We start from the raw sequence: 21,317 nt of genomic DNA on the forward strand, positions 1-21,317 counted from the left end.
ACACTATATCCTTGACTTGATAGCAAGTAATTAAGGAGAAGCCCGGGGATTTAGAGACTGCTATTAAGAAACAGATTTAGGAGCGTTCTGGGAGCTTTCACTTCTCCTTCCACCTCTCACCGGTGGAGCCAGGACAGATCCCACACCACAAAAGGGCGTTGAGTTCTAGGGCGCAGCGCGTGGTAGCTAGTGGGTGTGTCCAAGGGGCGGGGGGTCTGGGGCGGGGCGAGGCCTGGGCGGGGCCTGGAGTGGGCGCGCGTCCTGGGCCAAGTGGCGGCGGCTGCAGCGGCCGCGGCGGGCGTGCTCACTCGAGCCGAGCAATGCCGGCCGCACGCGTGGAGTACATCGCGCCCTGGTGGGTGGTGTGGCTGCACAGCGTCCCGCACCTCGGCCTGCGTCTGCAGCGGGTGGACAGCACCTTCAACCCCCGCGAGGAGAGTTACCAGGAGGTTAGTCCGCGCCGCCCCAGACTCAGGCCACCCCTCTCCGGCTCCCCAGCCCGCCGCTCTCCGCACGCCTCTCGGACCTCCCCTCACCCCTCTTCCCTTTTTTCCCCGGGATCCTTAGCCCACGGCCATCCGGTCTGGGAAACGCATGGGCTGGGAAAACGCGAAAGATAGGAGTTGAGCCTGTGGTAGGAAGAGGAGGAGGGGCGCGGAGGCTGCCGGCGGGGGTGGGGCTGAGCGCCGGGGGGGAGGGCCGCGTGGGGCGGGGAGGGGACGTCTGTGCCTGCATCGGGGTAACTCCTGCGCTCCAGCGGAGGGGCTCCCGGCGTTTTCCTCCTTGTGCCGTTCCAAGACGAGCGCTCTCTTTACGGGGCTGGGCGTCCGGGGAGAAGTTTGGGCAGAAACTGACTGGAGTCTCCCGAGTTCGCCCCTCAGCACCCCTCCTCCCAGCCTCTGCCTGCAGGGTGGGAGCCGCTACCAACACCTCTTCCTGGGCTCCTCCTGGAAGGCTTCAGAGCTTGGGGAGGCGGCGAGGGGTGACTTCCCTCGTGTACGCTGAGAACCCACAGTCACGTGTGGGTGTTTGGAAGAAGGAAGGTGGCCCCGGGTCAGCCCCATCTCACACCAGCGTCACCTTTCCAAGCACCCGCCCCACTACATACACACTTTCTAGATCCTGGAGTTTTGGGGTCTTGGTTTCTTGGCCAGCCACTCCCCTCCTTGCATTTCTACTCTTTCCCTGCTCTGCTGGCCTTTCCCTCTGTGGTCTCTGCACCCCAGGGGTGGAGGGTTTCTCCCCAGGCCTCCCAGCCCTGGCAGAGCTACAGAATCTCCCAGTCTTCTCAGTTCTGTCCAAGCCCCGGTGGCCCCACTGAGTCAGTTCTCTGCTTGGTCAAAGATTCAGGCGGGGCAGCCTGGGACAGGCCCATTTGTTCAGAGCTTTGCACCCATCAGGACTTTGACCCCGGCCACCTCTGCCTGCAGTGTCAGATTCTCAGACCAGTGTGGGGCTGGTGCGGCCCTTGGGGCAGAGTGAGAGGCTGAGCCAGGAGTCAGCTGGTCGCCTGGTCCCCTCTTCCGGGCCATGTCTTTTCTCCTGCAGGGCTGGTGTATCCTGATCCCATAGGGTGTGCAGTGCACCCTTGATCAGTGGTCTAATAATAGCCTCTAGTGTCCCTGTTGCCCTCAGGCCCTAGGCAGATGGTGCCTGCCGTTCCAGAAGGAAGGAGAATCAGGACCCCTCCCTGCTTTTAGTCAGGGATGGAGGGTGCCTTTTGGAGGGTTTGTCTGGCTGAGCTCCCTCCTAATCTGGTTGCTCCTCCCTCTCCCAGAGCCCGGTCTGTGGAAGTGAGTGTCCGTGAGAATGCCGATGTCTGGGGACAGCTCCAGGGAATCTTCCGCTCCCTATGAAAGCATGAAGAGAGGAGGATATGATTTCATAGACAGCTGTGTTGTTATTGGCGTGTGTGTGTGTGTGTGTGTGTGTGTGCGCGCGCGTGTGTGTGGCGCAGCGCCCCAAACCCTCTGCCCAGATCCTGCACCTGGAGTCTCCAACCACAGTTTTCTCCTCTCCACTGGAGGAAATCTAAACTCCTGGCTGGGTCAAGAAGACTGCCAGGTTCAGGGAGTGGTGGTGGGGCCCTCCCCCCATGGCCCCCAGAGCCAGCACCTGTCTGGCCAGCAGCTGTGGCTGGTATGACCTGAGCCCCTTAGTCCCATGGAGTGGTCCCATGAGCCAGAGGAACCACTCACAGCTCTACCCCTCTCCTCCTAGGGTTTGGAGCCTGGCACACTGTGTTGGGCATCAAATGACTCCAGAGGGCATCCCCTTCCCGTGGGCCACTGCTCCTGGGCAGCGAGACATCCAGCTGCCCAGTAGGAGACGAATGCGGTGGCCCAGGCTGAGATGGGAAGTCTGGCTCTGGGTGTTATTTAAGGCAGCTCCTATTTTAGTAAGTTCCCCTGTTGTCTGACCCTGGGGTCTCTCCTAGGCATCTGCTTTCTCCTGAGGGGCAGTCCCTGCCAGAGTCAGGTGGCAGGTTGGTTAACACCATGGATTGGGCACCTTCTGCTGTCGGGCATCTTAGTACCCAGCACACTTGATTGGAGACAAGCTCTGTGCCAGGCTTGGGTGACATGATGACCAAAGCAGCCAGGGCCTGGGTCTGGGGCTCTGCCATCCGGCTGTCTGGGTTAGAATGCTGGTTTTATCACTTACTGTGTGACCATGGCAGGTTTCTGTACCTCTCTGAGCCTCACTTCCCTTACCTGCAAGTATGAAATGAGATGTTCCATGTAACATGCTTAGTACATAGAGGGTTCCATAGCACATAGTACGTACGACCCCGTGATACGAATCATTACACAGACTGGCCTTGACGTTCAGCAACTTGTCCAAGCACATACCCCATATGGGATAACAGAGGGAAGAAACCAACTGACACAGACCAGGGAAGACTGAAAACACACATGCAAAAATGAACAGTGCTGGCTTGTGGTAGTGTGTGTGTGTGTGTGTGTGTGTGTGTGTGTGTGGTGTGTGTGTGTACCAAAGACTAAGTGGCCATGGAAACAGGCAGGTACAGGCCTGCAGGAGCGTTCAGGGGAGGGGATGAGTTGTGCAAGGATCTAGAAAGCAAAGGAATCTTTGAAGAGTGGAGGTGACAGAAGAGCATGTCACCTGGTAAATGGAATATCCTGAGCAAATTCAGTTCCCAAGCTTCCCTGAGGAAGCAGGGGCTCCCATGCACTGTCTGGGATCGTGGGGAGTAGTGGAAGCCCCCTAAGCGTGTTTGCTTCCGCCCTTCTCCTTCAGTGTACTTGACCCCTGAGTCCTTGCTCAGGTGCTGACGAGGTCTCTGAGGTCAGCAGAGGCAGGTGAGCTGAGTTCCCAGGTGGAGCAGGGCGCCCTGACCCCCTGGGCCCCCAGCTTCAGGCTGCCCGGTGGCTGTCCAGAGGGGAAGCAGCCCAGAACTCCCACCTGAGTCTTCTCCCCTTTGGCGGGAGGAGTGGAGATGGAGATGATTCCTCCTTCAGAGAGGAGCCGAGAAGTAGTGGATGTAAAGCATGTGGCCAGTGGCTGGCACGGGGTAAATTGCCACAGGTGCTGCTTGGGAAGGAGGCGACCCCAGCTGGCCCAGTGTCCAGAGTTGGGGACAACAGAAAGGGCACTGGCACTGCCTCCGGCTGTGTCTACCAGAACAAGCCATTTCAGTGTCCTCCTGATGCCGCTGCCGCCATCCACCAGAGCCTCTCCTCGTGCGGAGACCAGACACTGATGAGCTAATGGCTGAGGTACTTGAAATGTCTTACTCAGCTCCAAGATGTGCAGATGTTAATTGTCGCTACTGTCAACATGCAGGAGCCACATGTGTGCTTCCTGTCCCGCCTCCTGCATCAGTAGACCAGCCATTCTTTTGGGACATGCGTGGAGCCACAGAGCTGGTGTTTGAACTTTTTGTATTTCGCCATGTGTTTTCATGTGTTAACTTTGAGTGGTTCAATTCTTAGATTCCCCAGAGAGTCCCAAGTATGTGTGGAGAGGGGACAGAGGGGGGTTAGACCTGGAACTACAGGCTCCCCCCACGCCCCTGACTTGGGGGCAGGCCTCAGGAGGAAAGACCAGGCAGGGAGCCCACAATCAGATCTGAGTCTGAGAGGAGCCGAGACCGAGATGAGGAAGCCTGAGGAAGCCCCATTCTCCCAGCCCCTGAGTCATGGTCATCAGACCATCACGCTGTCCCCCCCACCCCTGCCCTGCCCAGCCCCAGGAGGTCTGGGAGGTAGGTACTTAACCCTTCCCAATCCATCGGTTCCAGCTCCCCTCCCCCTGGCCTCACCCTTAGGCTGGCTCCCTGTCTCCTGTGGTCTTGGGGTGAGGGGGGCTCAGGCTGTTACCCGCTCCTGCACCTATTGCAGAAGCCCCTTGGGGTTCAGCTGCAGCCTCTGGATTCCCAGAGTACGAATCGGTCACGGCTGCCCCCACCTTGGGTCCTGATTTTCTGCTCTGGGTTTCTCATCACAAAGTGAAAAACCAGAACTAACCAAAGTCACTTTGATGAGGAGAGAGGCTGGAGCTTGAGCCCTGATGTGGGGGCTGTGGGCACGTGTCGGGGTGGAATGGGGGAAGGTGGTGGCTGCAGGGCCCTGGGGGTGTGGGGTGACATGGTAAACGTCCTTTCCAGGCTCTGTTAGAGCAGGAGGGTGTGTAAGCAGAGCGCCCCCTCCCGCTGGATGGGAGTTTCTTTCTCTTCCATCCTCCTCCCACCCCAGGCACATGGGGATTTGCAGTGTTAATTAGAAGCAGGAAAATAATTGCCTATTAGAAGGTGGCAGGGGACACTAAGGTGGTGGCTGTGGGACATGGTTCTGCTGGTTAAGCCTCCGCTTCCTTCCCACTTCCTCCCCTCCCCCTCCTCACCTTCCTTCTTTCTTCTTCCTTTCCCATGTCTTCTCTCCCAGCCCCTCTGCCCCTATCCCAGCCTTCTCCTCCCAGCCCCTGGAGGGAGCAGTGAGAGCTCCCCAAGGTGAACAGCTAACAAAGTGCTCAGCATTTGGGTTTCCCGGAATGGCCTCCCGGGGCTGGACTGCAGCATCGGTAACCTCGTTGAGACCAGCTGCCCAGCTTGGAGGGGCCTGGGCTGCAGAATCCCAAGGCCCTGCCCGTGGGACTGGGCTCACAGGAGGCCGGAGTGGGCTTGGGACAGTGAAACAGGGGAGCCAGCACAGGGAGCAAGGGGGTGGCACAGGCTGTGCTTTGGAGAGACTGAAATGGCACCAGGTGCATCTTGACCTCGTCTTGGAGGCCCTTCCTTGCTGAGTGGGGACACGGGATAGAGTCAGCGGGGTTTCTGGTTTGGGACAGACTGAGAGAGGGGCTATCTGGGAGGCAAGCTAGAAGTCAAGGGTGGCTGGGAGGAGGTCTGCTTGTTTACCAGTCTCTAATCTATTCAAAAGGTCTGTCTGTGTTTTTGTTACTTTTTTTTTTTTCATTAGGCATAACGTGTAAGAAACTGCACAGTGCACCTCAGTACGTGTGTCTGTGACACCATCCCAATTATGTTCCTGGCTCCCAGGAGACTCCCTCGTGCTCCCTCCCCTACCAAAGGCAGCTACTATTCTGACCTCTCACTGCAGATAAGTTTCTCTGACTTTGTGCTTTACATAAATTAAACCTCACCATCTCTGCTGTTTAGTCTGATTTGTTTCCCCCAACATTATGTCTGTGAGATTCGTCAATATTGCCGTGTGTCACTGGGACATGTAGCAGGAAAATTCTACTTTTCGTGGCTACATAGTATTCCATTTTGTGACTGTCGTCCATTTTCTGTATCTGTTCTCTTGTTGGTGGACATTTGGGTTGTTTTGAGTATTTAATATTACCTCTGTATTAAGCTGCTGTGAGCATGTGTGTGTGTATCTTTTGGGGGCACACGGGCCCTCCTTTCTGTAAGGTAAACATTCAGGAGTGGCATTGCCAGGTCATGGGATTGTTGCACAGTGGTTCGCAGCTTGCTCAGGGGATTTCCTGGGTTTTCACAGAGGGGTCTCGGGCCTGCGCGGGGATGGCCAGGACAAAGCGTGGCATCTCCGCCCGCTCCCCTGTCAGAGCAGGCTCTGTGTATCAGTCTATTTGAAGGAAAGCTTAAGGTGCTAGGAAAAGTTTGAGGTAGTGTGTTCGCAGTAATCACTGCTTCCCAGACTCGAATGGCGTCCAGGTCGCGGGCGGTGTCCCTAGATGCAGTTCTGATTCATTAGGTCTAGGCTTGGGAGTATGCGTTGCTAACAAGATTCTGCGTTCCGTAAGACGTCGGTGCCAGGGGCCGCAGGTCGGTGAACGTCAGTCACTTTGAGTAGCGAGGCTCTAACCCCCCCTGCCTGTTCTCAGCCTCCTTTCCCTTGGCCTGGGGGCGTTGGGCTGGGTGTGGGAAGGTGGCAGCTCTTCTGTACTGTCTCACAGAGCAGGGGCCTCCTGGGCTAGCCCCTGGGACAGGCCTGGTGGTCCAGGCTGGGGACCCAGCCCTTGCCACACCATGAGGACTTCAGCAGGCTGATGTGTTCAGGTTTCCTGGGCCTTTTCAGGTGCCTGGAGCAGGGCTTGCCATCCACATTGGAGAGTCAGGAAGGTGAGTTCCTGGTCACACCTGTGACATATCTCTCCCAGGGGAAGGTGAAAGCCACACTTTAAGTCACGTTCACCTCCCCACTCCCGAATGAGCCATCTCTCCTGTCCTCTTCTGGGCTGTCCCCACCACTTTGGCCATTTGTTCCTGAGGCTCGGAAGCCTGTGGGTCCAGGTGACCAGCAGCGCAGGTCAAGTCGGGTCCGAAGGCCACCCTGAACCCTCACAGGGCCGAGCAGCTGAGAAGCTGGGGCAGGGCGGGGTGGACCCGACAGGGACCCTCACCACTGAAAAGGGCCCTGGGCCTTGGGCCTGCAGTCCCAGCCTCTGATTTTCAGAGTTGTCTCCCAATGTGTCTCCTGGCTGTCTCATGCACAAGGCGTGTCTCCCCCTTAGACCTGAAGGGTGCTAGAATCTCCCTCACTCTCCGATCGCCACCACCAGCATGCGGGTTCCCCGAAACAGGCTCCAGCCCTGACAGCCCAGACTGCAGCACCGAGGGTTCTGGACCAGTTGCCACTTGAGGGCACGTGGGGAGCTGGGTGAGGCTGCAGCTCAGGGGCCTGTCTTAGAGCCAGGTCCAGCCCTGGCGGGCGGCCACAAATCCTGGTGCCATCTGGTGCCCATCTGGCTAAATCAAGAGATTGGAGGGCATGCAGTGGGGCACGGGCCTTCTGACAGATAACAGCTCCCTTCACAGGACCATGAGGGCTTGGTGGGCCTGAGGTGCCTGCTGCCCCCTTCTACCATTGGCACCTGGGGGGTCACTGTCCTGTTCAGGATGCGGTGAAAGGGGCTCCAGGGGTGCACGTCCTAACAGCTCCCTCTCCCCTGGCGCAGAGCTGGCTTCTCGTTTCTGTGGATGGACCCCAACGCCTAGGACCAGGCTTGGAGGAAGCAGATAGGCCAGGCCGTCCCTTCCTGACCCTGTCCTGGGTCCCACTTAGTTTCTGAGATGTCGTGCCCAAGCCCCGTGTCCTGCAGGAGACCCGATGCTCTGGTCCACGTGGATGCCCCTCTCCTCTGTGTCCCTCAGTCACGCAGCTCCTCCCCCACCGCCCTCAGGGTCAGCTGACAGCTCCCGCCTTATCTCTGGAGCAACTCTGAGCAGCTCATCAGTCTGGGTCTTCATCCAGGTGTGTCAGCCACACACTTGGGGGCGGGCCTTCAGCTGCTCCTCGTCCCTGATCCCCCTCAGCTGGCCACAGCCCGTTCACTTGTTCTTGAGTCCCCACTGCCACCCAGCCTGAGTGCCGGGCACGCTGTGTTCAGAGTAGGACCTTCAATCAGGAGGGATGACAGACGTACAACTCAGTCCTGGCTGCGGGCCTGGGGACAGGGCACCTTCCCAACCCTCCCCCTGCCCTCAGGGACCAGTGCTGACACCAAGCCTTTCCCTCTTCAGTCACTGCTGTTCCTGGGGCTGGTGGCCGCCGTCTGCCTGGGCCTGAACCTCATCTTCCTCGTGGTTTACCTGGTCTGCGTGTGCTGCTGCAGGCAGGATGACACGGTGCAGACCAAGCAGCGCAACTCCTGCTGTGTCACCTGGACGGCCGTGATGGCCGGGCTCATCTGCTGGTGAGTGCCCCTCGGCGCCGGGCCAGATGTGTGCAGCTCAGGGGCTTCTCAGTGTGCAGAGGAGTGAGGCGGACCCAGTGGATAAAAAGTGGGCCTGACCAGCTGTGTCTTGCCAATGGTTAGCCTATGACCGTGACCCCCCGCTCCTCACCCTCTGCCAGCAGCCCCCCAACAAACCATAGGTGGTTAATCAGCTTTCTGGCCACGTTCTCCTGACTGAGCTCTGGATACCTTGATGAGAGAGCCTGTCCCCAGGGTGAATGTTGTCCCTTTTCTTGCCAGGCAGTAGGAATCAGATGCCCTCCTGGAGGAGTAATGGGCGTCTCTGTAGTGTGCCCCATGCCCTTCCCGAGTGTGGGCCTGTCCAGCCCAGCAGCGCTGTGCCTGGCAGCCCCACAGCCCCTCCCTGAGCAGTGTTCCTGGCGGCATTCCCAGCCAGAGGGCATCTCTGCCCTCTGAGTCCCTGTCCCCTCCCAGCTGCTGCCTGGAGTCTGTGAGGTCAGAGAAGGTCAGACTCCACCCCAGATCAATTCCATCTTCTCGTAAGATCAGTAGCTGTTAGTACCACCAGCAGACTTCTTCACTTTGGACGAAGAAGTGAGGGTTTCTAAGCCCAGACAAGAGCCCTCACTGCCCGGGCAGAGGCCATGCACAGCCTGGCCCTGTTGTGAGGAGTTGTTGCATATTTCTTGTTTTTGTATGAACAGAGAGGTTTTCCCAAAAGCCTCAGGTCCTCCCGGAGACCTCCTGGGGTAGTCACCCTTGGGGGCTAGAGTCCCTCATTGCTTAGGGTCTGTCGCATCCAAGAACCCACAGCACGAGTGACCCACTGTCTCAGCAGCAGGATGGTAGACAGACGGGACACGGTGAGCCTGGGAGGGAGGGGTCCTGGGTTCTCATCCCAGGAGGCTCACCTTGCCGCTGCAGTTTTCTTCTCCATTAGGGCACGTTCACACTCCCGCCCTGCCGACAATGTAGGGATAGTCTCAGCCAAAAGTTAGGCAAGCACCTGAAGCAGTGATGCAGGGGTGACGAAACACTGAGCACATTGTGGGACCCCCAGGCTGGGTGAGACAGGCAGCTGGGCTCAAATCATAGGCTTCAAGGAAAGAGTTCTAGCCCAGGTCAGGAGTGCAGAGACCAGGGTCGGTCCCTGCAGAGAGGAGCTCCTGGGAGGTAACCGAGGTTACCAGGGTCTTGAAAAGCCTTCTCCTGGGACTAAGCAGCACAAAGGTGGATGAGAGGGGCCGGGGGGTTATACAGACGCCTGAAGAAACCAGCAGTGCTGGCCACATGGGGAGCCCTGTCGCGTGAACTCAGATTTGTTTTTTAAGACACGGCAAATGACAGAAGAATACTGTGGAATAGTAAGAATGACTTTGGAGGGTCAAATCTAATAAGGATTGTTTAAGGAAACTCAAAAAAGAAGGAGTGCGTTTGGCATGACTCATTGTACAAAATTCCAATGTTATTTGTGTGCCAGCCAAGAGGAAGCCAGAGATAAGAAAAAACAGGCACCCTTTCTGCCTCCTTGTAGCTCTTGGTCTACTGGGGAAAGCACGTTCCCAGACGTGCACGGCTGGTCGCCCCTCACCTATGCTTTTAACAGGTATCCTAGGTGTTTCTGTCCTGTGGTCCGTGGACCACTTCTGGAGGAACACTAGACTAGGGGTCGAGAATATCTGGAAGGAGGTTTCCATAACGGTCTCCCAGGGAACTCCATCCAAGGTCCTATCCTATTTAAAGAAAAAGCGTAAGTGTATGTGTGTGTGCATTCATCTTTCCCCCCAGGATCAGTGTTTCAGAAAGCTGCTTAATGACTCTTCAGTGACCCCCCAATATAATGGGTCAGATAAAATATGAGAGATGACAGGCAAGATTTGAGATGATTTGTTCAGCCTGGAATGTTGGACTCAAACCAAGTAGATGAAATTTCACAGAGATAGATGTAAAGTTCTGCTTTTGGTTTAAAAAAAAAAAATCAAGACAACACTACAGGAGGAGAGACTGGCCTTCGTGGCAGTTCCTGTGAAGAAATCCAGGGTGTGTGTAGACCACGCGGTCGGTCAGTAGTGGGGAGAACAGGATCTCAGGGCATTGGCCCCCCACTGTGCTCGGAGCTGGATGGACAGCCTGGTCCTGGGCGCTTCACTCAGACGCCCCGTTGAAGGGCGACCCTGACCAGTTAGGCAGCATTGAGCCCAGAGGATGGCGATGATATAGTCACAGGCCTGTAGGACATGCGTCTGATTTGGAGAAAAGGAGTGACACGGAGCCACATGGAGATGTCTAGTGGGGTGTCTTGCAGAACTGGAGCTTATTTCGGGCTGCCCCAGAGGACAGCCAAGAACCAGTGGGTGTGTGATTTAAGGAAGTGGGCTTTGGCTCAGTCGAATAAGGAACTTTCTACAAGCTGGAAGTTTTCAGTGGGTCAGGCTGCCTTGTGAGGGTAGAGAATGGAGGGGCAGTCCTTCATTCCTGGAGGTGTCTGTCACTTGGGGAGCTGGCAGACATACGGGGCCCTGGGCCCTGCCCAGACCTACAGCATTAGAACCCCCGGGGCCGGGCCAGCAGTCCTCCACGTTCGTTGTCACAGGACGCGAGTGCAGGAGTACTTTCCTGCTGCCTAAATGAAGTGTGCGGTAGAGCTAGTCAGCCAGGCCAGAGCTAAGCAGGCCCTGACCAGTCACCTCCCACCCCCGCCTGCCCCCAGGAAAGCGCTCCCCAGCTAGAGTCAGAAGCCTGCTCTTCGCGGACATTTGACCCGCTTTATTCATAATCGCCAAAACCTAGAAGTAACCAAGATGTCCCTTAGCAGGTGAATGGGTAAATAAACTGGTCCATCCAGACAATGGAATATTATTCAACGCTAAACAGAAATGAAGTATCAATCCATGAAAAGGCAGGGAGCAAAGTTAAATGCATATTAGTAAGTGAAAGAAACCAATCGGAAAAGGCTCCATGCTGTATGATTTCAACCATAGGACATTCTGGAAAAGGCAAAACTATGGAGATAATAAAAAGATGAGTGGAGGGAGGGAAGGAGGGCTGAGCTCAGAGGATTTTTAGGACAATGAAAGAAACTACTCTGTATGATACTTAATGGTGGACGTTACACATTTGTCCAAACCCATAGGTTGTACAGCACCAAGAGTGAGCCCTGATGCAAGTTCTGGACTTTGGGTGATTATGAGGTGTCCACGTAGCTCATCCATTGTAACAAATGTCCCCCTCTGGCAGGGCCTATCGATAGTGGGAGGGGAGTCTGAGAGGGGGGCAGGGGGTATACAGGCGATCACTATATTTTCCATTCAATTTTACCTTGAACTTAAAACTGCTCTAAAAAAATAGCATATTAAAAAAAATTATCTTCGGGGTGTCACCTCTAACTTTGGGGTCTCTTGCCCGTAGTGCTGCAGTGGGCGTTGGTTTCTATGGAAACAGCGAGACCAATGATGGGGTGTACCAGCTGATCTACTCCGTGGAAAACGCGAACCACACCTTCTCTGCGATCGATGCACTGGTAAGACTCCTGGGCAGCTGGCCGGGCCACGCGCGGCCCGTGAGGTCCGTGTGGTCAGGTCCCAGCCAGCTCGGCTTCAAGCGGGCTGGACTCCCCTTGGGGCTGCAGTTGACCCTGCCAGGAGCGAACAGGCGATTTCTGTTCCCTGGGCGGGAGCGGTGGCAGGAGTGAGAGTGAGGCCCAAAGGAGAAAGGAGGATGGGTCCTGTGGGACGAGGGGTGGCCGTGGGGTCAATCCCTTTCATCTCTAGGAGAGCTGAATGCTTTCCCGTTTGTCTGAGGAGACGCTGAACATGGAAAGGGAGCTCTGTCCTCTGGTGCTTTCACGGTCATTTTATGTGCTGTGTATAGAGATTTGTGAGGTCCTGGAGGCGACCCGCGAAAAGCTCTTCAAAAATAAGTCAACGCCCCATGGGGTGGAGGGACTGCCCACTACCCCCTGAGGTGTCCTGCAGGCTCTGGCTTCTGGGCGCCCTGAGTCCAGCTGGGGGCCCAGGGTGAAGGATTGTGCTGGGCTGGCCAGAGAAGATGCTGGATTTTTAGGGAAGGAAAGAGCTACTCTGCTGAGCCTTCGGCCGAGTGACGGACACTGAGAGGGTGGGGAATTGGGGCTTTGTCAAGTGCTTGTCGCCTTCGCTGGAAGCACCAGATCTTTTCAGCTAATTTGCAAGGCAGCCCCATGGCAGCCCCAGTGCCCCTAGGAGGCTTTCAGGGAAACCAGTCCTTAGACGTCCACATCGTTCCCAATTCCTTCCCCTTCCCCCCACCAACCCCCCAGCTCCCCAGAGGGGTGACCTCGGTAAGTGGCTCTTTGTGGCAGACAGTCTCAACCACAAAATGCAGCCCCAACTGGACCCTTGGATACTCGCTGGAAGAGGATTGCACCCCATTGCCCCTTCTCCCTTAAGCTCCCCTAAGGCCTTAATCCCACAGCCCGTCAGGAGGGACTCACCTTAAAGAGACAGCTGTGCTGCTTGCTCATCAGTGCCCAGATGGCTGGGTGCAGTGGCCCTCGCCTCAGAGAGAGCCCTTCTGAGGAGCTGCGGGTCACATGCCAGACCAGGGCCCAGCTCCCCTGCAGACCTCATCCGTCCACCCCTTGTGTCCACTGGGACTCATCCCTGGGGACTGAGAGCTCTCTGGACACTGGGCTGGGTAGCTATGTGGGATAAGGGAGGGAAAGCTGAGGGCAGCTGTCACGTCCAGCGCAACACGGGCAGTGAGGGTGCGAGAAGGGGCGGCTTTGGGTTAAGTTTTAAGAAAGAAACATACAGAGACTTAACGCAGTTAAATCTCAGAAGGCCAGGGGTCTCACAGTCCTGAAAGACTGGAGCCCGGAATAAAGCCTCCTGGAGTTTTTTACTGATAAGTATACAAGGGAGTAGTAGTGTTTTTCTGGCACGGTCTGTGGGACTCATTTATCACGTTATAGAAACAACCCAAACCAATTATGTTGATCTTCAAACAGCCGAAGCAGAAAGTCCTTGAGGTGAGATATGCAACTCTTTTAAGGGACATATATAACATGTTGAAATTATTTCACAGAGCTGAGCAGAGCGAGCTTAATCTAGGTGAGAGGGAAAAGTCAGAGCCAGCAGCTGGTTTTCCCAAGCAGGGGAGACAAGGCCCCTTCCCAAATCTTTCTAAGGCAGCTCATTGGGGGGGTCTCCACGGGGTTCCGCCTGGCTTGAGTTGCCCCCCCCCCCCCCCGTGGGGAATCTTACTCGTCATTTGCCGCAAACCCTCTTTTGGAGACTGAATAGAGAGAAATATACAGTCCCAGAGATGCACAGTCTCACAGATTATTCTTTCCTTAAGGAAAGACACGGGGGTGGGGGGGAGGGCAGTCTGCTAGGCCGCTGTGTGACAACAGGCAGCCTGACCAGCCCATGGAGGCCCGGGGGGCGCTTACCCTCAGCACCCCCACCCTCACCTCTGCCCTGGTAGGGAAGGGGTCCCAAGGTTACTGCCTCTGGACTCTGCCTCCCCCTCTTCCTCCATCTGCCAGTACCAGCACCCCTGGAGGAGGAACCCAGCCCCAAATGGAGAATCCCCTACCCAGGGAAGCCCCAGAGCCATGACCTTCACTAGCTGACCTGTGACCATTATAAGGAATGGCCCTTGTCTCCCCGGGGGCTAAGGAAGGGAGAATGTCCCAGAGCTGTCCTGATGGCAACTCTGAGTTCCTCATGTCCTTATCCCATGGGAGGAGAGCTGTGCAGGGAGACGAGCTGGGAACAAGCCCCCGGCTGCATCCATCCACCTGAGCAAGGGCTGAGTGCCCCAGGGCCAGGTTTGGACGTTTCACAGCAGGCCGCATGTCTCTAAATTCCCCCATGTTCCCAAAGGGAAGGGTTCTGTGTGTCCCTGGAGTTCAGCCCCTCGTCGTCTCTCCACCACTTCTGAAAAGTGAGGACTGGAGCGCCAGGCTTTTGTGGAGTCCCCCCCAGGTCCCCCCAATGGAGCTGCTTCAATCCTGACAACCCCTTCCTGCCTCCTGAGTGAGCCCTGAGGGCCCTGGGGGCCCAAGCTCAGGCTGTATCCTCCAGGCTCTTGCGGGACCGACAGGGCTGGTTTGGGCCTTGGGGTGGGTACCCAACAAACCCATCCCAAGGGCTCCAGGGGAGGCAGCAGATCTCAGAGGGCTCCCATATCCAGGGGGTGAAGGCTGCATAGCAGATAAATGATGTTAGATGAGACAGTGTCTGTGAAAGTCCTCAACATGGCGCTGGCCACAATAATGAGGGTCATTATTATAATTGCTATTATTATATGTATTAACTATAATCACCACGAAGGAGGGGATGCAGACCTGAAGCAGAGCGAGATGGACCCTCCCGGGGCTCTTTTCCTGGATCAGAGGCCTCATGCTTGCGCCTTAGTAAATGGGGGCTGCGGCTCAAGGCTCAGGCCTGGCTGGCAGGGTTCTGGGTCAGCTACACACTGTGATTTGGGGGGGTCAGAAAGGGTCACTTGGGAGTATGGGATGGGTCCTTTCTCTGGATCCAGTGCCCCAGTGAAGGGGGCCTGGCCTCCAGTTACCAGGGGACCAGGCGCACCTCTCACCCCTCAGGGTCTCAGTTTAACTTATGGGCCTCGGGCTTTACAGCTCCCAAGAGGTCGACCTACTCCAGCTTTCACGTTCCCTGGGCCCGTGTGGTTCCTCTGGGCTCTCATCTGGGCCAGCAGCAGCCTTTGGGTGGGGAAACGGGGGCTTAGGGAGGTTGTGTTCCTGTCCTGGGTTTGAAGCTAGTACATTTCAGAGCAAGAACTGGAACCAGAACCCAGGTGTCTGGTCTTGCCCTGCCCTTCAAGGATCTGAGGTGGGGCTCCTCCCTTCAACCTGCCGAGGCTCCACCCCTTTAACTCTAGGCGTGGCTGCCCTTCTAGAAAGCCTCATTAAGTGAAGCTTCTTCCCCCTCAGAGCTTTTCAAATTTGAGCTTGCGTCAGAGTCCCCTGGAAGGCTTGATGACCAGTTTCTGATTCCATAGGTGTGGGTGCAGGTCCCACCCCCCAGTTTCTGATTCCATAGGTGTGGGCGGGGCTGAGAACTTGCATTTATAATGAGTTCCCAGCTGATCACCCAGGGACCAGCTGGAGAACCACAGCTCCTTCCTAGGGAACAACAGCTTCCCCCACCTGCTAACTCGCCCCTAACCCTACCCCAGCCTGGGGAGCTGAGCTGCCCCTCTTGTTCACAGAGCTTCTTTTCCTGGTGGGAGAGCCCTGTTGCATCTCTGGGGCTCTGTCTGTATTGAACCTCTAGGGAACTCGGGGAAACTGGGGCTGTTAAGTAGGTCAACATTGTGCTTTTTATTTCTTGATTGTTTTGTTTCCTATGAGAAGATGTCAGGAGGAAAAAGAGGACCTGGCAGATGTTTACTGGCTTTTGTTTTTTCCAAGGAAGCGTTTAAGAAAATAGAGAAGTTAAAATTTTAGAGCTATGGAACGGGGAAAATGTGGGCTTACAGAAAGCGTTTGCAGATCATTTTTTAAGAGCCATTGTCTCTCAAGTTTATTAGCCATGATAGAGGAATATGAAAATGTCACATGGTACAAGGTTTGCTCCTAATGTTAGCCATGAGTAATAGTGCCTTTTGGATAAAAGGCTACAAAGCACTTAGACATTGATCTAATTGAGTAGAAAAGGAAAGTTTATCAGGGTGATGTTGAGTTACTGAATTTACTTTTACATGGTTCCCAGCCTCCCCCCTCCCTCCCACCCCACCGTGAGAAGCTACAAGCTGCCAAATCCATTAGGTACAGTGTATCTATATCTCACAGCCCTTAACCAGCTTGTAAGAACCAGGAGCAAGCCTGGAAAACGGAACAAACCAAGCTACAAGCTGCCAAATCCATTAGGTACAGTGTATCTATATCTCACAGCCTTTAACCCGCTTGTAAGAATCAGGAGCAAGCCTGGAAAACGGAACAAACCGCTGACATTGAAAAAAAATAAAACAAAACGAAACAAAGAGGGCCATTCTGTTTTCTGGAACCAGGAACTCAGAGAGTGGTGCAGGCATGAAAGCCCAGGAAGTTGCTGTCCCATCCCCCCTAAACGAGGGGTGTCATCTCCTCTTCCTCTTGCTAAGCTCTGACTGTGGGAAAGCGCAGGCCCCTTCTCCTGTGTCGTGTTGTCTGCCTTCCAGGCCTCAGGGAGCTGAAGGCTGCCCAGAAGAGGATCAGCCACACACACCCCCTCCCAGCCAGTTGTGCTTGTGGATTTAGTGTGACAATTTCAGAACAGCAAAGCCCTTCTTCGCCCCCTCGCTGCCCACACACTGGCTCAGAGCTGGCTCGGAGGGACATGCTTGGGGCTCCTGGGCTGCATCCCTGTGTCCCCCGGGGACCCTGCATCTGGGCTGTTTGAGCGTCTTTCTCACCCCAAGCCCTGCTTGTGTGTTTGCAAGCCAACAACAGTCACTGCCATCATTCTTCCCTCTCTGCCTTGGAAGAGCAAGTTGCTTCCTTCAGTCCCTTAAGGCTGGGACAGGATCCTGTCGTCTACCTGGCCGGACAGATGTGCAGGGCAGGGCACGAGCATTCTGATTCCCTCCTCCCATCAATGTCCAGGCTTTGGGGAGGCAGGATGGGGCTATTTCAAAGTTCCATTGTTCTGCCTTCACTCAGGCTCAGGCTCTGTGAGCTGTTGCTAGCTCCACAGCGAGGACTTTTCTCTTGTGAGGCATTTAGAGATCCTATTGTGGGAACAAAAGGTCAGGTAGCAGCGGAGGAACTCTTCGGCTTAAATTCCTCACTCTGAAAAGGAATCCGTAAACCACAGTGTTTAAAGTTTTAAGAGAATCTGCAAGGAAGAAACATGGGTGTTTGTTTGTTTCCCCATCTGGGTCTCTCTTTAGAATAAGTCACTGGATCTTGGACCCAGGTCCCGGTTCAGGCCAGATCAGGGCCTGCCCCCTGGATGGAGGGACATGAGGGCTAGGTGGGTATGGCGGGGCCTCTGTCTTTCATCCTTCCTCTGGGCAGCAGCCTCCTGAGATTTTCAGGGCTGGGGGCTGCGTGCGCAGTGTACTTGTTCAAGCCCGAGCAGCCGTCTTCTGCTGTTTGCAGACCTTCTCCTCCAGAGTCAGAGTCAGGAGCTGGGCTTCTGGCTTCCTCCACCCCAGGGTTAGACTCACAGCCCCAGCCCCTCCCCAGGTGTCCAGAACCACCCAGAAGATGAAGGTGGACCTAGAGCAGCACCTGGACCGGCTCAGTGAGATCTTCGCCACCCGGGGCGACTACATCCAGACGCTGAAGTTCGTGCAACAGATGGCCAGCAGCATCATTGCCCAGCTGTCAGGGGTGCCCGTGTGGAGGGACGTCACAGCTCAGCTGACCGAGCTGGCTGACCAGACTGGCTACGTGGAGTACTACAGGTATGGGGCTGGGCGGGGGGGGGGGGGGGGCGTGCGGCACCAGCTTCCTTCATCCACGCCTGTATCTCCGGGCCTGGGCAGGGAAGTGCCACCCCAAGGCCTTCATAAGCCATTACCTGAAATCGGAAAACATGGGAGCTTGGGGGCCGAGTGGTGGGCATGTGGAACAGCCTCTTGATACAGGCAGGCACCAAGGCGCGGAGGGGGCAATGATGTACCAGGACCCCAGCACTGGACATGCTCGGGCCTCCTCCCAGAGCAGCATGTTCTGTGACTGGTGCTGGGTGAAGGGCGAGTGGTTTACGGGGTCCTCGCCTGCCAGGTTTATGGGGCAGGGCTCCCTGCACCTAAGACTCAGCGACAGGGGTGCAGGGGAGATGGCAACCTCTTTGCCTGCACGGAACCTTCCCTAATGACAACTTCTTAGCAAGCCCAGAAATGCCTTCAGCGTGAGTGATGGAGCCTGCAGGGCACTGTCCCCACCTTTGCCATATGTAGGTGTGCAAACTCATACCTATATCATCTAACCTTTGGGGGTCTGTTTATGTGTCCATTATCTCCCCATTCCCCAGACCCCATCCTAGTTGAAGACACCGGACACAGGTCAGCTGACCAGGGACTGTCTGCCCTCCCTCCAAGTGCAGAGTCTAATGAAGGTCACTCAGGAGAGCCAAGGTGGGAGGCAGCAGTCTGGGCTCTGGGCGGTTCCTGGCTGCAGGGCGACATGACTTGTGAAGTAGCCATCACTGCACCCAGGGTGCAGGACACAACACGCAGAAGGTGTGAAGGATACATGAGTCCTGATGAATAAGTATGAGTGATTTGGACCACACACACACACACACACACACACACACACACGCATGCACACACGCACACACACTCACACCAATTTGTTGGCTCCTCTTCAAGCCCTTTGCGAAGGTCAGAGCCACAATTTACTCTGCTGTTCTGGGTTCATTTCCCCTTTGTGAGAAAACCCCAGCCCAGGCTGAATGAATAACTGAGTCCAGAAAAAATGTTCCTGGTGGCCTCTGGCCAGAGATCTCCTCGCCCTGGGCTCTCGTCTTCCCCACGGGAGGAGATGGCAGGGCCCTGACGAGGGGAAGCACGTGAGGTCCCCGGCTCTGGATAGCGCTCGCCGTCCTCCCCTCCGCAGCCCGTCCAGCCCCTGCATTGCCAGGATGACACGGGATTGAAAGGGACCTTGGTTCAACTTCCCATCAGATGGATGGCTGCACACGTGCAAAAGAGCCTTTCTCCTAAGTGACGGAAAGAAACTGCCAACTCGAAGGATGGGCTGTGACCTGTGACCCAAAACAGTGGCATTAATTAGTCCTGTGACATGAGGACCATTCATTGCCTGAGCCTTCAAAATCTTTTTGTCATGGGGGTTTAGGGCAGGTAGAAAGTGGGTGTCCATTTTGACCCTGCCGTTCTCTCCAAGTGGACCTAGGATAGGCCCATGTACACTTGGGGGCCTCACGTGGGCATTTTGATGATGACAATGATGGAATAAGTGAGAATTTACACATCAAAAGGGGCTTATTTGTAAGGTGATTTCATTAAAAATGGGGAGGAGGTGCCAACTACACAGCAGCTGTTTCAATCTGGGTGAGGGAAGGGGTCCCCTAAGACCTCCATCCCCAACTCACACCCCTTGTTCAGGTCAAGGCAAAAAAGGTCTCGTCCAAGGTTAACACCTGTGGTTCCTGAACATTGCCGGTGATGTGTCCCTTCCCCCCATGCTGTTTGCTCCCTCCTCTCGCCTGAGCTGCTCTAGAGCAAGGCTTTATTTAATTCTTGAGCTAACCAGCTTTAGGGGCTGGGTCTCCTCTGGACAGCCTCCCCCCGTCTTTGCTTTGCAGCATAGCCATCTAGAGCATAGCCATCCAGCTAAGCAAATGTTTTTAGCACTTTTGTACAAGGCCTGGCAATAAAAACCCAACAGACTACCCTCTTGGAAAGGTTTCTAAGGGATACAAGGGTTAACAGAGGCTGGATATGGGAGGAGCCATGGGGGTACGCCCCGGGAGCGGCTTCTGTGAGAGCCAAGTTCTTGGTTGGAAACACATCCCAGATCATCCCTGGGCTCCTCTGGGAAAACGCATCTGCCTTGCAGAGCTGTTTCCAGGAACCCTTCACAACATGAGGCTTGACTGCAGAAGGAGGCGTTGAAACACAATCCTGGAGAGTGAGTTAGAAGCAATTCTAACTCGATTTCCTGGTGATGTGTGGAGGAGAGGAGAGAAGTAACAAGAAACCTTTAGGTCTGAAACATGAAACCAGGACTTTGAGAGGTGCCTGGTGGTGGTCTGTGTGTCTTGTAGGAAGGCTAGAAGACACGGAGAGTCTGGAATTCCTGGGCCAGGCTCTCCTGCCACGGGCCTCAGTTTTCCAATCTGTGAATGGGATCCTAACCGCAGATGGTCCCTGCGGTTCCTTCCAGCTCTGACTCTGATTCTAAGAAAACTGACTCCTTGGTGGCCTGTCCTCGTGGCACTTTCCTCAGAGCCCCCAACTCCATTCCTGGGAACCTGAGAGTCCTCCAGTTGGGCTCTCTGCTGGGGTTGACGGTTTTGATCAGGCTCTTTTCGGGGGCGTCTATTCACAAAGGCAGAAAGAGCCTCACATGGCTGCCAGGTGGCCTCCAGCGTGCTCCCTCCCCTTCAGAGCCCCTCTGTCACTTTCTTCTGGCTCCATCTCACTTCCCACCCACACTCCATATTCTCCCTTACCTTCTTGATGGTGTCAGTGAAGCAGAAAAGCATTGCTAAGAGGAGGGGTCAATGAGTGTATTTGCTCCTGCATCGAGAAAAATAATGATCACAAACTTCTCTCTTGGGGGGACTGGGACCAGTCCCTCCTCTGCCCCTGCCTCCTCTGTCCACCAGCCCCCCACTGCTCAGACTGGTCCCCCAGCGTCTGCCTGCCTTCTTCCCCTTGCATTCAATGAACGCTATCCTCCCCTCCCCCACATCCAGATATCAGCTTCAGCTTTTTTACGGATATGGAAACCAAGTCTCAAAGGAGTGAGGCAACTTGCCAAGGTCTCCCAGCTGCCTCCCTCCATCAGCTCAGCCTGGGGGGCAAAGGAGCTAGAGGAGTGAGGGGCTGGGAGCCTGAGGTGCATGGTGCCCTGGCATGTCCTCGGCTCCCTGCCCTGCCCTGAGCTCCCTGGTCCTCTGCAAATGAGCTCTCTCGTCCAGGCATCCCTGGCACTCAGCTCAGTGCCTGACACAAAAGCTGATTAAAATGAATCTAAATGTGCAAAGTGGTGGGTCCCAGGCGGCTGGTGGGAGCGGATGGGAGGCCTTGGGGTGGGGACGCCCAGCCGAGAGTTCATCAAAGAAGTGGGCGTCTTAGGGGCTTTCTTCCATCTGTGGATATAAATGTCAGGCCTTGTCTGGTCTGATGCTGTGTGAGAGTTCTAGGAGCAATGGGAACCACGGTCCAAAGAGATGCTTGCTGGGAGGCTTCAGAGAGACAATTTAGACCTTTTCTGTGCAGTTTGTGGCCGCTAGCCATTAAGATTTAAATGAATCCAAATTAAATCATGTTAGAAATTCATTTCCTTAGTTGCACAAACCACATTTCAAGTTCCCCATAGTCACATGTGGACAGGGGCAGATAGAGTGGGTGGCCCCGGGGTAGAACATTTCCATCACTGTAGAAAGTTCTAATGGGCAGCCAGGACAGGGGGAGGGGGATTCCTTTGTCCAGGCCCCAGTAGGGGTGCAGGCCTCGGCTCCCCTGGACGGCCTCCC

At 55.5% G+C, this 21,317-nt stretch overlaps 1 protein-coding gene and 1 long non-coding RNA gene across 3 annotated transcripts in view; both read left to right on the forward strand.

Annotated features, from left to right (window-relative positions):
• The first annotated feature begins 243 nt into the window (after nucleotides 1-243).
• The window catches only part of TTYH2 (tweety family member 2), a 34,270-nt gene continuing 13,196 nt past the window's right edge, over nucleotides 244-21,317 (forward strand). The window contains exons 1-4 of one of the 2 annotated variants that reach the window (XM_019740450.2): nucleotides 244-449; nucleotides 7,973-8,145; nucleotides 11,557-11,668; nucleotides 17,330-17,550. In XM_019740450.2, the coding sequence (XP_019596009.2) occupies nucleotides 321-449; nucleotides 7,973-8,145; nucleotides 11,557-11,668; nucleotides 17,330-17,550 (635 nt within the window). In that variant the 5' untranslated portion in view covers nucleotides 244-320. Of the gene's footprint in view, nucleotides 450-7,462; nucleotides 7,704-7,972; nucleotides 8,146-11,556; nucleotides 11,669-17,329; nucleotides 17,551-21,317 lie in introns of those variants that run through there. The other variant, XM_019740449.2, reaches the window with a different exon arrangement.
• LOC141568811 (uncharacterized) lies at nucleotides 3,604-5,629 on the forward strand. Its single transcript, XR_012492027.1, has 2 exons — nucleotides 3,604-3,740; nucleotides 5,442-5,629. It is a non-coding gene; the product is annotated as an uncharacterized LOC141568811 (long non-coding RNA).

The sequence above is a fragment of the Rhinolophus sinicus genome, linkage group LG15, assembly GCF_036562045.2.
Source record: "Rhinolophus sinicus isolate RSC01 linkage group LG15, ASM3656204v1, whole genome shotgun sequence".
Classification (NCBI taxonomy): Eukaryota; Metazoa; Chordata; class Mammalia; order Chiroptera; family Rhinolophidae; genus Rhinolophus; species Rhinolophus sinicus.